The sequence below is a fragment of the Bicyclus anynana genome, chromosome 26 (genome assembly GCF_947172395.1).
Source record: "Bicyclus anynana chromosome 26, ilBicAnyn1.1, whole genome shotgun sequence".
Lineage (NCBI taxonomy): Eukaryota > Metazoa > Arthropoda > Insecta > Lepidoptera > Nymphalidae > Bicyclus > Bicyclus anynana.
This window is the reverse complement of record NC_069108.1, coordinates 2,356,494-2,372,618: the sequence shown is the minus strand read 5'-3', so window position 1 is coordinate 2,372,618 and position 16,125 is coordinate 2,356,494. Positions and strand designations below refer to the sequence as shown.

The 16,125-nt window shown below is 39.0% G+C and overlaps 1 protein-coding gene across 1 annotated transcript; it reads left to right on the top strand.

Annotated features, from left to right (window-relative positions):
- The first annotated feature begins 1,583 nt into the window (after positions 1–1,583).
- On the top strand, positions 1,584–15,152 carry LOC112053539 (uncharacterized). Its single transcript, XM_052889651.1, has 9 exons — positions 1,584–2,410; positions 3,607–3,672; positions 4,638–4,760; positions 8,079–8,141; positions 8,659–8,802; positions 9,859–9,974; positions 10,435–10,616; positions 12,586–12,769; positions 14,768–15,152. Exons 1-9 carry the CDS (start codon positions 2,357–2,359, stop codon positions 14,901–14,903), a joined length of 1,068 nt encoding a protein of 355 aa, XP_052745611.1. The 5' UTR covers positions 1,584–2,356; the 3' UTR covers positions 14,904–15,152.
- Positions 15,153–16,125: the final 973 nt, after the last annotated feature.

Sequence of the window (16,125 nt, the reverse complement as noted above, 5' to 3'; positions counted from 1 at the left end):
TAAATTGCACTAAACATCAGTATTTTAAGGAATTTTATATTTAACCACATGTATTTCGGCCGAATATTCGGCCGAAACTGAAACCACGGCCGAATATTCAGTTTCGGTTTCGGTCAGTAAACCAGTTTAGGCCGGACTCTTGTTATTAGTCTATGGAGGCAGTTAATAAATACCAAATTAGTATTTCCAAGCAATTTAAGTCATTCAGTCATTGGGTAAAACCCTGATAGGTAGGTACGTAGTACATAGGCACATCTCTTGTTTAGTTATATTTTCCTGATTGATACCAAAGAATATAGAATGTCCAGAATGAGTCTTTACAAGCAGCGTGGTGAAGCCGGTAAAACCAATAAAAAAACAAACGTCACGCGTCTCCTTGACATCCGCATATACAAACTTTTTTCATAATTTGTATTTCAAAATTTATCACAACAACAATTACGTAAGTTAATATAATAATCAATAAAAAAACCAATATAAAAATACTTCAGCTTATTTCTTTAGTTTTCGTGAGCAGTTATTAAAATATTTAAAAACACAAGCCATTTTTCTTGATTAATATATACTGATGCGACGGTTCGTGTCGTACTGACTCGAGAATGTATTCGTTTTTGAATTTTGTATTTGGAGCGACTACGACACCGTTGTGTTCCGTGCCCTCTATCTGCCTATTATTCTTTTATCTGTGGTTGATACAAGGAAAGTTTCATTATCATTGGTAATTCAGTAATTCCAAACGAAATAAACTATTTTTATACTTACCAGCTCGATGGAATAAGCCGTGATAGCCTAGTGGAAAATGCCTCTGCCTTCGATTCGGAGGGTGTAAGTTCGAATCCGGTCCTTTAATGTAATTTTTTTTTTTATTATATTTTTTTGTGTACCTATACGCGGTGGATTTACAACACGGAGGTCCTGGGTTCGATCCCCGGCTGGGCCGATTAAGGTTTTCTTAATTGGTCTGGCTGGTGGGAGGCTTCGGTCGGGGCTAGTGCCACCCTATGACAAAGACGTACCGCCAAGTGATTTAGCGTTCCGGTACGATGCCGTGTAGAAACGGAAATGGGTGTGAATTTTCATCCTATGGCTAACAAGTTAGAACGCTTCCATCTTAGATTGAATCTGGACTAATTAAGAAAACCTCAATCGGTCCAGCCGGGGATCGAACCCAGGACCTCCGTCTTTTAAATCCACTGCGCCACGGAGGCGGTCGTTAAGTTAACAACCAATTATTTTTTATTTGAAAACTATATTTTATTTCATAGCAATATGTTTTAATTACCCCAATTTCGCCATTTTGTTATAAACAGAACGTGGTTGGTGCTTACTATGAGTGGTTTATGTTGTTGTTTGGTAAGTTTTTATTATTACACTAGCTGACGCCGGTTATACGCCCCGGACGCCGGGATACGGGAACGGGAACCACGCGGTTTCACTCGCGTGGTTCCCGTTCCCGTATCCCCTATTAATACAAATGTTTTCTGTGGCTTTATCGCCATGGAGGTTTGATATTAGTATATAAATATGAAGACGACGATGTTGATTGGTATATTTATTCACTTTACTTATTATAACAATGGGGATGATGACTAGGTTTGAATATATTGATTTTAATGATACATTCGGGTAAATAGGGTCAATGTTAACTAATTAATACATAAAAAGCAAAGATTGACTGGATATTTGCAAAATAAATAAGATTATAAAAGTTCAAAATTTATTAAAAATATTTCATCGTAATTAGATGAAAATTCATACAATTTTAGCTTCCTTACATTAAATGTGACATTTTTTAATATTTGAACTATAAACATAAACGCAGAAATAACAAAGATATTAGTAATTTTGTTCAAACGCCCATACAAATCTTACGACCATTAATTGCCTACGACGTCATAAGTGCGTACCATTTTGTATGGGGCGTTTTTCAGGGATCCGCGGCAGCGCCGCAAATCTGACCCTTTAAATCCCTGTAGCTCCGAAAGTAATGATCGCAGATACCCTGTTACTTTTACAAAATTGCTTTCCTATTAGCATACTCTTAATTTATAAACAATTTAAAAAACTGTCATCATCTCTATTGTTTATGGTTATAAAATAAAAGGTCTATCAATAAGGTGAAGCGGTGTGGAATGAAGAACTGGTAAAGATGTAATGAATGAGCGAAACAATATATCCACGCATGCGATCATCAAGGGAATTCTAAATATGAAATGAATCTGTAATGTGAATGTAGATGTAAATGGCCTAACCTAAAGTGGGCGAACGAAATATTTCGTTCGCCACAGCTTTAGTATTTTAGTAAGTTATCTAGTTAATAAATAATGAACAATTTCCACAGTTGACACTGCTTCCAATGCTTTTGGTGCGCGGCGAACCTTCAGCTAGCTTCGACTTCAACTACCTTAATGTGAGTTGCTTTTTTTAAGCACAGATTAAAGAATAATCTATATTTATAATAAATCTGTAGAGAGGTCAAAGGTTACGGCTCTGGGTTCTAGCTTTTTTGAGCCCTTATAATCATTTATTTAACGTAATCACAGATTAATCTATACTTATAATAAATCTGTAGAGAGGTCAATTCTGTACATGAAATATATTTTCAAAATAACTATCAGGGGGTGATTAGTGATCGATACTGATGCCAAAAATGCAATCAGTAAATTTTTTGTCTGTCTGTCTGTATGTTCTTTATAGAAACAAAAACTACTGGACGGATTTTAACGAAACTTGGTACAATTATTCTTCATACTCCTGGGCAGGTTATATTACTTTTCATCATGCTACCATCAATAGGAGCAGAGCAGTGAAGGGAAATGTTGGGAAAACGGGAGAAGTTACACCATATTTTAAGCTTCCGTCGCGTGTGCAGCCTTAATGAATAGGGTAGGCGTAGGGTAGGGGTAGGGTAGAGTAAGGTAGGGTAGGGGTGGATGAAAGTTTACATCGACTTTCACGCGGACAAAGTCGCGGGCGTTCGCTAGTATTAAATAAAAAGTTAATATTCCATCCATAATCGCACGCACACAACGCCGTGTCGAAGACTGCCGAACTGAAATGACAGACGATGCCTTCAAGCCACACCTCCGTGCCTGTCGGAGTGGGGAGCGTGAGGTTTTTTCGTTACGGAATTTCTGGATTCGGTCCCCGCTCAAGGCCCGCGATAGAATCTATGCAATAGCAATATAAATACTAAAGGTACCATTTGGTTCTTGGCAACCGCGACCGGGTTGTACGACCCACTGCTAAACATGAATTGAGTACTAAAAAATGATGATGATGAGCCGTGATAGCCCAGTGGATATGACCTGCCTCCGATTCCGAAGGGCGTAGGTTAGAATCCGGTCCGGGGCATGCACCTTTTCAGTGGTATGTCATTTTAAGAAATTAAATATCACGTGTCTCAAACACAAAGGAAAAACATCGTGAGGAAACTTGCATACCTGAGAATTTTCTTAATTCTCTGCGTGTGAAGTCTGCCAATCCGCATTGGGTGGTGGACTGTTAGCCTCTCTCATTCTGAGTAGAGAATCGTGTTCAACAGTGAGCCGAATATGGGTTGATAATGATGATGATTCATGATACTTAAAAAAATTGTTTTGACAGATAAAAGATGATATCTACGAGCAGCCAGTTAACTTAATGGCGTCTAAGAAAAACCCACACGCAAAGGTAATAACTATAAATTAAAAATTAAAAAAACCCGATTTTTGTGGCGGCCATCTTGCATTTGAATGTCATATCAAGCTCTTTCAATTGATACCCATATTGAAGAAGTTGTAAAAAAAAGCCATCACGACATGTCGCAATACGTAAGTGTAAACGTTGCCATACAAAATGTATGATACCGATTCTGTTCTTATGCGTTACGACACGACACGTCAGACAAATGTAAATCCGGCTTGATTCTCCATTTTCTGGTGACCATATTACATTTCAAATTATTTAGTGTATTTTAGTTTACTAATCACTTCCCTTTAATTTGATTTGATACCTTTATTTCATTTGATACCTATATTTATGGAGTTGTAAAAAACATGTAATCTGCCATGGCGGCCATCTTGGACTGAATTTCAGTTAGGTACAAAAACACTTCCGAATAGTCTAGACTGGCCGTTAAGTGCGCTAGGTAAAGATAGGCGTCCACATATCCGCATCGTAACGTATCGAATCGGATAGTAGCTTATCGTATCGGATGCATCGATCCGTTTGATGCGATATGTGGACGCTTATCATATCTGTGTCACAACACCCAACCGTACGCTGTTATTTGCTAAATAAAGTGTATAATGTTATCGCCGCGTTGCGATTTGCGGTACGGACAGCTTCAGTGTGCTCGTGGCGTTCGAGCCGTCCACATCTCTTGTTGTGTAATTCTTTATAGGTTACTTGGGATAGGCCGGGAGAGTGACTTGAGTAGAAAAGGGGAGTGTTTGTTAACAGTCAAAGGGTCCTTTAACCCTACACACAACGTACATAAGTGCGTGACTTCACTCAAGGTCATTCATCACAGCTCTGCCATTCTAGGGCCTTATTTTGGTTACAGTTTAATTTGTTAATTAAGTTTGTTAATTAACCTGACTAATGTTGTCTTATTTTTGTAATAACTTCTGAGTCTGCACAAAAATAACTTACAGGACGCTCTCCAAGAGCCGCCACCTTCGACCGAAGACCCCTGGTCTCCGTACGACTTTTCCAAGCTCGACTTCTTAAACGACGCGCGCGAAGACGGAACTAACAGAGTCAAACGTAGAGCTAAGGTTAGTTGATAATTGTCATTTTTCCCCTCGTACGCCGCGGTGGATACAAAACGGAGGTCCTGGGTTCCATCCTCGGCTGGGCCAATTGAGGTTTTCTTAATTGGTCCACGTCTGGCTGGTGGGAGGCTTCGGCCGTGGCTAATTACCCTACCGACAATGACGTACTGCCAAGCGATTTAGCGTTCCGGTCGGGTAGAAACCGAAAGGGGTGTGGATTTTCATCCTCCTCCTAACAAAGCCCGCTTTCATCTTAGTGCATCATCACTTACCATCAGGTGAGATTGTAGTCAAGGGCTGACTTGTAAAAAATAAAAAAAAAGATGCGGAAAATTACACTTTTTCTTTTGTGAGTGCAAAGTTTCGATAAAATACTTCGAACAAAATAGATAATGAAAATTAAAAAAATATACAGTAAAATATGAGAAGAATTGTCCAGGCCAAAGAAGAGATGGTTGGATTGTGTGAAAGAGGACATGTGTGTAAAAGGTGTGGATGATGAGTTGACGAGTAATAGAGACGAATGGAAAAGATTGACATACTTTTCCGACCCCGCTTAAATGGGATAAGGGTAAGGAGATGATGATGATGAGAAGAATTGTCCATTGAACTATAATACCAAAACCTCGAAGACAATTGAAGAAACTCATAAATCTTATTTCCAGTGCCGTATTTACCGTGTCAGTGCCCAAAAGCAATGCAATTTCAGCTGTTTAAATATCAACTTTTCTTGAAATCTTTGTTTTACAAATCGATAAAGAGATTTGAGACAGCATCACCAGACAGATGTTTCACTCCCCAGGAAAGATTTGAAAATGCAAACTACAATTAATCTTCAAATCAACTCTTATGTATCAATCATCTTCAATTAATACTTTGGACGTACGAAGCTCCTACCCACCCAATGATGGGCAACTGCCTACTTCGCCTAATCGTTAATCCGGCCCTGCTTATTTCTCCAGAACACTCGACGTTTCAACACTCTGACCGGGCCCAAACTCCGAGAAAGACCTCACCACTATCTGTACCCAGAACCAGTGAAGGACCGAGTCCTAGAGTTCACGACAACCACACGAAAACCAGGTATCCTTCCCGATACCATGAATCCTGGTGTCATTTTCCGAGTGAGGATGTCGGATGCGATATTGAGAATTAAGCAGAGGATGTACGAAGACCCGGAGAGGCATATAGAAGCAGATATTATATACACTAACTTGATAAAGAAGGTGGTTATGGATGAAATTACCAAGTTCCATAATTTGTTGCTAATGTATAAAACAGACAAGAGTATTAAAGAACATTTGGGTGAATGCGGTGGAAGGATTTACAAATTCATCAGCTATATGACTATAAAGGTAAGTTTTGATTTTGGTTTTTATTTTTTCTTATTCTACGATAAACACTGACGTAGCGCGTTTTGGAGAAGCCAAGTATCATAAATGAAGGGTAAAGATTTCTCAAACGATCTCAAAGATTTTTCAAAACAAGGAAAAACGCTCGCTTAAAATAAATATGACAGTGTAGGATGTTACTGACTTTTAGACTCACGCTTAACCAGGGAAAAAAAGGGATTGTGACTTCATTTGGGGCTCCCGCAAGTAATTTTGATACAGCCCCTCCAAGGCATGTTACGCCACTGTTGGGACGCCAACATCCATCGGCTCTTGGAACTATGTGCCTCGCCCATTGCCTCTTCAGATTCGCGACTCGCTGAACTACGTCACTGACTTCGGTTCTGTCAATCTCCTTAATTCTGATTCGATTACGTAGAGAAACTCCAATGTTCGCTCCATTGCCTGCTCAGTGACTCTGAGCCTTCTTATGAGGCCCATAGTTAGCGACCAAGTTTCAGATACGTAGGTCATCACTGACAACACGCACTGTTCGAAGACTTTTGTAGGATTTTTTTGCAATAAATATCACTTTATAAGCACCCAGCGGCTCCCTCCAACCCAGGGGTTTCTGGATGCTGACTGAATCGTCAGTTAGCATCCAGAAACAAAACTTGTTTTCCCTTAATCGTTTTCAAAGCTTGAAGACAAAAGTCTTCGAACTGATGACTTATCTGAGTCGTTAACTAAGTACCTCATAAGAATGCTCCGAGTCACGCAGCGAGCGAGCGAGCTATGCAAGGAGTATCTTTGCTTGATCGAATCAGAAATGAGGAGATCCGCAGAAGAACCAAAATAACTTAGCTCAACGAGTTGCGAAGCTGAAGTGGCAATGGGCGGGGCACATAGTTCGAAGAGCCGAGTGACGTTGGGGTCCCAAGGTGTTGGAAAGGCGACGCTTTAGAAAGCGCAGGCGAGGACTGACAAGTCGCAGGGATTCCAACAACTGACGACAAGCGAGTTGCAGGGATTCGTTGGATGAAGGCAGCTCAGGATCGTTCTACAAAAGGCCTATGTCCTGCAGTGGACGTCCATCGGCTGATATGATGATGATGATGAATAATTTCTAAAGGTGCACATCTACTGTCTGTTCGACGCGCTGTGGATCGATGGCAATCCTTACGTCATCGGCGACGAGTACTCCGTGACGCCGGTGGAAGCACCGCCCATGCTGCAATGTGACGCCGCCGAGTGCAACTCCGTCGTCTTCGTGGACTCCATCACTGAGCCCAAGGATATGGCCGAGTGATGCAGACATTTTGGATAATAAATGGTTTTGCTTTGATATTATGTTTTGTCTTCTTACTTTTATAATATATCCTCGATGGTACGGAGATAGTTGCGTTTAAGGTAACCAATTATCTCCAATTTTAATCGTTAATGGAAAAGGCATTTCAGGATTAACACCTTGTAGCGATCACAGTTTGTGTCAATATTTTTTTTTGCGTTTCTAGGCATTCCAGTGCACTCTTACTGCTCCTTTTATAAGATCCTGTTATGTGACCTTTATTCCTTCTGCCTTGCGTTTAAAGAGACAATCGATGAACGCAAGATAATCGCTGGGATGATAGCATGTAATTTTTGTATACTCCTAAGTTACCCAAACACAGTGAAGCGTGAACGCACTTTGCGTTGTCATAAACAACGCAAGACACTTGAAGATCGCACGTGAGTGATCCTATTTATTAGTGAATTATCGGTTTCTGAAAATAAATGGTTTATTTTGTTTTAGTGTTTTCTTACTATTACCCGCTCACCGACTTTATTTCACCCGCGCAATTACCGCTCCTGTGAGAGAATGGGGATAAAATAAAGCCCTTGCCACTCGCAATATTTAAACTTTCTAGCTGTAAAAGTATTTTCAAACTCGGTTCAGTAACCTCATGATTTTTAGATTACAATAATCTTATCTGTTTGTTTCTACTACCAGCGTCGTCGAAGCCGTAAACGTAACAAACTTCAGTCAACCACACCTGCTGCAGAAGATCACGAGGTAAGAGTAAAAATTACTAAAAGATAAGGATTAGTACGAGTAGATAGGTTTACATAGTTGTAAGGTTACACGAGAAACGATGCAAACTATTTGACGATCTGGAACATCGTACGTTAAGCTGCGCAATATAAGATTTTAGATGTCAGCGGTAACGTAGGAGCGCGGCGGCACCTCGTGCTAGTACCAGTCACTTTCCCCAACTGCCAACCTCACCAACTCGCGGTGCACCCTGCAGACTGGTTGACGAGGCTTTAAAAATGGGGGTAAATCGTTTTTTTTTTTGGATTTGGCTTGATTTAGTGACGTAAATAGACAACCAAAAGTCCTGGTTTACTATCGGCCTTATAAGAGTTTTGTACACAAGAAGTTTTGTCTTACGGCTGAGCTTAGCTAAGAGCTTTAAGGTAAATAACTTTGTAAGGGCGTAGAAACACTTATTTCCAGCGATTAGTCGGGCTTTACTTCCTCTTCAAAATTACTTATACTAAGTATATGCCATGTAAATTCTGTGACGCAGCTAAAGAACTCGTCGGTGCCGGATGTACCAGTGGCGCGGCGCGCTGATCTGTCAGAGTCGCAGCAGGTGCGCGGACGCAAGCGCAACAAGAAGGGACGCACGCGCGACCGGCCCGGCTACGACACCTACGACCCACCCGTTAAGGTCCGTATGTTATCCTACTTATTTAGAACATACCAAATGGTGTTGTTAAAGCAGTTTTGTTTTTAGGATTTCTACCTCAAGAGGTATGTATGATCCTTTATTAGGGAAATGCGTGGAGGTATCAAGTTGAAAGAAGATCATTCATTTTAGGCCCTTTTTAAAAGTGCAGGCGAACGAAAAAAATAACTTGGTTCAGCTTGGCTAACGATACGTACCAGTCTTATTTCTTAGCGGGCTTTTTGAAAATTAACGAAATGTATGGAAATCATCAAACCTGTATAACTTGGTTCAGAACCACCAGACAACCTTTATGGAATATTAGTTATTGCTCCAAATAATTTTTTTACCCCTTCGTCTTATACCATTAAAAAGAATGGAACTGTTTCGCACCCAAATTCACCAACAAAAAAGTCTGTCGTTTTTTGAGGGGGACGAGGTAAACTCACACATCGAAAACATTTAACACCATAAGTATATTCTGTGTCCATACACTACACACAACTATTTAATTGACTCGCAACACACACACGCGTAATTTTTACACAGACCAACCAACACATCGCTTAGACTATCCACAGAATATATATATAGAATGTTCGATTGCTTGATCGATTTTTTGCTATTCCGTCAAAAGAATCGATTCTTTTTAGAAATTCTGTTTATTACAAATTTGATAAAATTATGGTAGAAATACTTACAAATTAAACGTTACTCCATCTTTTACTAAATTACAATTTTATGGCCGTTTTTTATGCCGTTCGACTACACAAACCGGCATTTTTAGGGAGCTCTTTACACGACGAAAACGATTACAACAATGAAACATCGATTCTATAGCAACAGTTTTTATAAACGCGTTAGATCATTGATTCTTGATCTTTGACAGAGGGGTAACGGTTTACGAGGCTTTCTTTTTAATGGTCTAAGCCCTTCGTGTGTAGAGTCTGTTTATCCGCATTAGGCCAACGTAGCCCAACCATGTCATTCTGAGAGGAGACTTGAACTCAACAGAAAGCCGAATATGGGTTGTTAATGATGACAATAAGTCTGATACAGGGCTACGAGTCGGCGTTCGTGGAGATGCCCAAAGACCTGTACCAGGCGCACCTGCGCCCCGGCGTCATTTTCCGGATCCACATGTCGGAGGCCATCCTGAAGATGCAGTACAGGAAGTAAGACTTTTAAGCACAATTTTTTAACTTCCTAACCCCAAACAGGGTATACAAAATCCTCTTTTTAATGTGTGTTTCTATATATTTGTCTGTGTAGATAGAACAACGTGATTTCTAAACGGCGCGTACTTTGGCGCGTAAAAAACTATTGTTATTAGTTGTTCGTCAACTTATTACGTAAATTAACGAAAGCATCTTATCCCGACCATCGACTTGCCATCAAAACTTTTAAATTCAAAATCACGCCGAAGACACTGTATGGGGCGTTTTTCATTGATCCGCGGCAGCGCCGCAAATCTGACCCTTTAAATCCCTGTAGCTCCGAAAGTAATGATCGCAGATACCCTGTTCCTTTTACAAAATTGCTTTGCTATTAGCATACTCTTAATTTATATACAATTTAAAAAACTGTCATCATCCCTATTGTTCATTAATGAACCACATCACCATTGACCACCAGCTACGGCGAAGACAAGGACGAGTCGGTGATCGAGGCGGACGTGGAGTACCTGCGCCTCACGCGCAAGGTCATCAGCGACGAGATCACCAAGTTCGAGGACCTCAAGTGGCTGGTGGGCTGGTTCACCAACCGCTCCGAGCTGGTGCAGGAGCACATGTGCAACACCAGATACTACGCCGTCGGTACGCTATCCATCCATCCATCCATTTATCCCTCAGACCAATTATAGAAGGACCTGTAACGTACTCATAGTCACGAACAAAATTGTCTGTCATTTTCTGAAGAAAACGAGCTTAGATTTGGTATATATCTTTTACTAAACTAGAAGTTTTTGCCCGTTTTTTTACATAATTCAATTACACAAAAATTTATTTTTACGGAGCTCTTTAACCGACGAATACGATTACAACTAATTAACATCGATACTATGGAAACAGATTTTATAATCGCATTAGATCGTTGATCATATACTTTGACAGAAAAGTAACGTCTAGCGAGCCAAGTCCTATACAATAATTGGTCTGAGATTTATCCAAAATCCATTATATCCATTTTCTATACATCGGAGAGCCGTGGTAGCCCAGTGGATATGACCTCTGCCTCCGATTCTGGAGGGTGTGGGTTCGAATCCGATCCGGGGCACTTCCAACTTTTCAGTTGTGTGCATTTTTTAAGAAATTTAATATCACATGTCTCAAACGGCGAAGGAAAAACATCGTGAGGAAACCTGCACTTCAGAGAATTTTCTTAATTATCTGCGTGTGTGAAGTCTGCCAATCCGCATTGGGCCAGCGTGGTGGACTATTGGCCTAACCCCTCTCATTCTTAGAGGAGACTCGGGCTCAGCAGTGAGCCGAATATGATGGTTGATGATGATATATCGAAGGATTAGATTACAATAGCGCCATCTTACATCAATTAGAGTAAATAATTTGATAGTGGTATCTGTGAAAAACGTCAAACTACGTGTCAGTTGTTTGTTAAGTGGACATCTGTCAGTTGACGATTTTTTTTTTTGACAATCTCGGAAAGAGCACGCGGTAGCTTTCGAGTTTATTCAACGCTTAAGCTGAATCAGTTTACCAGTGAGTGAGGGAATTGAGTGAGTCAGTTATCCATATAGTCGGGCCATTGCATTGTTAGCTACTTGCCTGAGAGTCAACACGAGTAGAGAGTTAACTAGTTTTAAAGGGGCCCCTTAACCCTACTACCATCGGTCGCAAGTCCGAGGTCCGCTTGTGTTTGACTCCCTGCCATACTTTAGTTAAACCGGGTTTCCATCTAATAGTATCAGTGCTGCACTTGATCAATATTGTAGTTAGAGAAGAGAAGCAAGTCTTATCATTCTGGTATTGATTGATAGTGTTACTTTGTGTATTTGCCATCCCTGACGTAAAGTGTAGAACCTAGGCATGACATACCACGATAGCATTGCGCAGTATACTATAGGTATTCAGCCCGTAGAATCTGTGGCAAACTCCTTAGTTCGCCCGCTCATAGGTCTGGCAATTTACATTTTCCATTTCATATTTATTTCATATTTAGAATGCTATAAAACGCGCATGCGTGGATAGATTGTTTTGCCCATTCATTACCAGATTATCAGTTCACCATTCCACTCCACATCACCTATTTGATAAACCTTTTATTTTATATCCTTATACAATTATTATAATCAGTGCAGTTTTTAAATAAATCAGATTACAACATCGCCGCATTCCTTTATATCAATATACCAAATACCCTCAGACTAATTAGATAGAGACCTGCCTCGCAAGACATTATTTTTTCTGTCAAAGTATATGATCAACGATCTTATGCGAATATAAACACTGTCTCTATAGAATCGATGTTTCATAGTTTACGTTTTTATTTTTTTTTGTCCGTCGGTTAAAAACCTCCGTAAAAATACCTTTTTGTGTAGTTAAATGGTATAAAAAATGAACAAAAACTGCTAGTTTAGTATAAGATATGTATGAAATTTAAGCTCGTAAAATGGCAGAAAAATTTGTTCGTGAATTTGGGTGCGATACTAGTCCTTATGTATTTAGTATGAGCAAATACCAGACATATAAAACTCCATGGCGATAGATCGAGTACCCCCGAGTGTGGAATTTAGTCTTTCCCAGATATATAAATGTATGTGGCCAGGTATACCGCCGACGATGTTCACTCACTCCGAGGAGTACATGAAGCGGATGTGTTTGTTCGACAACGTGTACCTCGACCACATCCCGTACGTGGTGGGCGAGGACGGGTCGCTGCTGGCAGCTGTGGCGCCGCCCGTGCTACACTGCGACGCTGCCACGTGCACCTCCGTGCCTTTCATTGACAGGTGCGTGTCTATCGGACATTACTCCACAGGTATACCGCCGACTTCGACCATAAATAACAGGACCTGCCTCGCTAACCGTTACGCCTCTGGCAAAGATCAAAATCAATGATCTTGCGCGTTTATAAAAACTGTTGCTATAGAATCGATGTTTCATTGTTGTAATCGTTTTCGTCGTGTAAAGAGCTCCCTAAACATGGAAGTTTGTTTAATTGAATGGCATAAAAAACGGCCAAAACTTGTAGTTTAGTAAAAGATGGAGTAATGTTTCATTTGTAAGTATTTCTACTTAAATTTTATCGAATTTGTAATAAAAACAATTTCTAATAAGAATCGATTCTTTTGACGGAACACCAAAAAACGATCAAGTAGTCGAATATTCTATGTATATACTCTGTGGATAGCCTAAGCGATGCGTTTGTTAGTCTGTGTAAAAATTACGCGTGTGTGTATTGCGAGTCAAGTTTATAGTTGTGTGTAGTGTATGGACACAGAATACATTTAACAGTGTTAAATATTTTTGATGTGTGAGTTTGCCCTCGTCCCCCTCAAAAAACGACAGACTTTTTTGTTGGTGAATTTTGGTGCGAAACAGGTCCATATTCTAAATAGTCAAAAGACCGCCGACGATGTTCACTCACTCCGAGGAGTACATAAATAAAGGACATGTCCCCTTTATAATATTAGTATAGAGTATAGATAAACAATATATCTATACTAATATTATAAAGAGGTAAAGTTTGTATGTTTGTAAGTTTGTAACATTCTTTAAAAGGTAATCTTCGGAACTACTGGTCTGATTTCAAAAATTCTTTCACCAGTAGAATGCTACGTTATCGGGAAGTGCTATAGGCTATTTTATATAGTTATCGTATATATTAGCAGAGTTATCATAGCTTTTGTCATACAAGTTTATAAGCAGGTCTGTAGGTGGCGCCAGTGACAGAAAATTTGAGAAGTAGAAGGTTAGCTTGGTATGGACATGTAATGGAAAATCATATTACTAGAAAAATGTTGAATGTGCAAGTGGAAGGACACAAGAGGAGAGGAAGGCCAAAGAAGAGATGGTTGGATTGAATGAAAGAGGACATGTGTGTACAAGGAGTGAATGATGAGTTGACAAGTAATAGAGACGAATGGAAAAGATTGACATGTTTTTCCGACCTGATTTTTTATTGGGATAAGGGTAAGGAAATGATGAAGCAGGTCGATAGTATTTTTTAAGGATAGAAGATACAAATTGCTGTTTAGAATATAATTTTTAGAATTTTTGGAACCCGCATTATTTAGATAAATATTTTTTTTTTACTCCCTTGTCTACAAATTAAACATAGACAATATCATAAAATTGTTCAAAACAGCCAATAAAAATAAGTAGAATTGATCACATCCAGTGTAAGCTGTCAATGTCAAGTAATATTGTCAAATGTCAATACGACACAAGTTAAAAAGAAACACTAAATCGTAGACAGAGAAGCATAAAACAAAACTATACCTTAAATTTATTTAACAACGCCTTATACGAACGCGATTACGCAAAGATCACTGTGTGGTGTGAATTGCGAGCATGTTGCCATGATAAAAAAATCTTAATTAATGTTGTTAGTTAATGTAATAAAAATATTTTATATAATTATTTTTTTTAATCTGGTTACAGTAAGCTCTATATTTTATGTTCTTATAAGATAAAAATAATTTGTTCTGCTTACTTGACACTCGGATTAAAGGCCCAGCCTCCATACAAAATTCTGACATGTCCTTTCGTTGTTTAATGCACTATGTGACTCAATGAAATGCAGTCAATTAGCTGCTTTTGTTCGCCTCAGTTTTGACGCGCTCATTATAAAATATTTGCCTCGTACGTAATGTTCTGAATTTTTTTTTATATCAGTCTTATAATTTCGAAGCAAACATACACAAACAAATTTTTACTCTTCTTATAATATTAATTTAGATAGTATTTTATCCAAAATTGAAATAAATAAAGCTGTTCGCCCACAGTATAATGTTCGACGAGCGCCTGACACGCACGAATGTCCGGACAGTGACGCGATGTCAGGCCAGCTGCCGGATGCACTGCCGCAACGACCCGGACTGTCTCAAGCGTTGCTCGGACCGCTGTCTGCGTGCTGACTGACTGTACAATACCGATGCTTCCCTGACATGTGTCTTACAATGGACAATGTAACTTTGTAATGACATCGTATCTATTATAAAAAATAAATATAAAAACTTATTAAATGTATTAAATTTTCAATAAATCAGTTTTATGAGGGTAACTTGTGTGGAAAAATTAAAAAAAATAACCATTGATACTTATGTAAGTAGCAAATTAAAACTCAAAACCTCTGAAACAGCGCTAAAATAGCACGAAGAAATGAAACGAAGTCTACGTGCTGACTGACTGTACCATGTGTCATACAATGGACAATGTAACTTTGTAATGGCATCCTATTTACTATAAAAAATAAATATTAAAACTTATTAAGTGCATTAAATTTTCAATAAATCAGTTTTATGAGGGTGGATAAATTAAAAAATATGAATCACTGAAAATTTAGTAAAAAAATAAAACAGTAGCAAATTAAAACTCAAAACCTCTGAAACAGCGCTAAAATAGCACGAAGAAATGAAACCCAAATGACCCGGACTGTCTTGCGCTGATCGGACCGCTGTCTGCGTGTTGACTGACGAGATTACCATACCAATGCGTCCCTGACATGTGTCATACAATGGACAATGTAACTTTGTAATGGCATCGTAACTATTATAAAAAATAAATATTAAAACTTATTAAGTGCATTAAATTTTGAATAAATCAGTTTTATAAGGGTGGACAAATTAAAAAAATATTAATCATTGAAAATGTAGTAAGTAGTAAAACTCAAAAATTGTGTACTCGTAATAGCGCTAAAATATACCAATGCTTCCCTGACATGTGTCATATCATACAACAAACGATGTAACTATAATTATGTTTTAAAGTTTTTTGGATTTTCACAAATTACAACAAAATTATAATAAAAGCAGAATTGCAACTTAAGAACTGTAATGTAAGTAACTAACTGTAATGTAAGCTTGCCAACTTCGTTCGAAACATTTCTGATAGTTCGCGCGGATCGGGGGGCGTGTAGCGATGCTTGAAAAACCCACGACTGATGCATCTCACTTCCCCGCACGCACGATTTCACACCCGTGCAATCTTTCCCCCCGTTGCCCGCATATCATGGGAGTGTCATCAAGGAACTTGCTAGACTATAGCCAAAGAATATAGAATAGAAAGCACTGGTGTAGCAAATAAAGTAGAACAAGTCTTTTTAGCCTATTAATAAATATCTAATTACAATAGTATTTTTTTT

Bases quoted from the DNA above. Each gene is read 5' to 3' on its own strand.
- LOC112053539 (XM_052889651.1), top strand. From the start codon at position 2,357: ATGCTTTTGGTGCGCGGCGAACCTTCAGCTAGCTTCGACTTCAACTAC. The intron at 2,411-3,606 runs GTGAGTTGCTTT...TTGTTTTGACAG, and splicing joins TCGACTTCAACTACCTTAAT to ATAAAAGATGATATCTACGA. The intron at 12,770-14,767 runs GTGCGTGTCTAT...GTTCGCCCACAG, and splicing joins TCCGTGCCTTTCATTGACAG to TATAATGTTCGACGAGCGCC.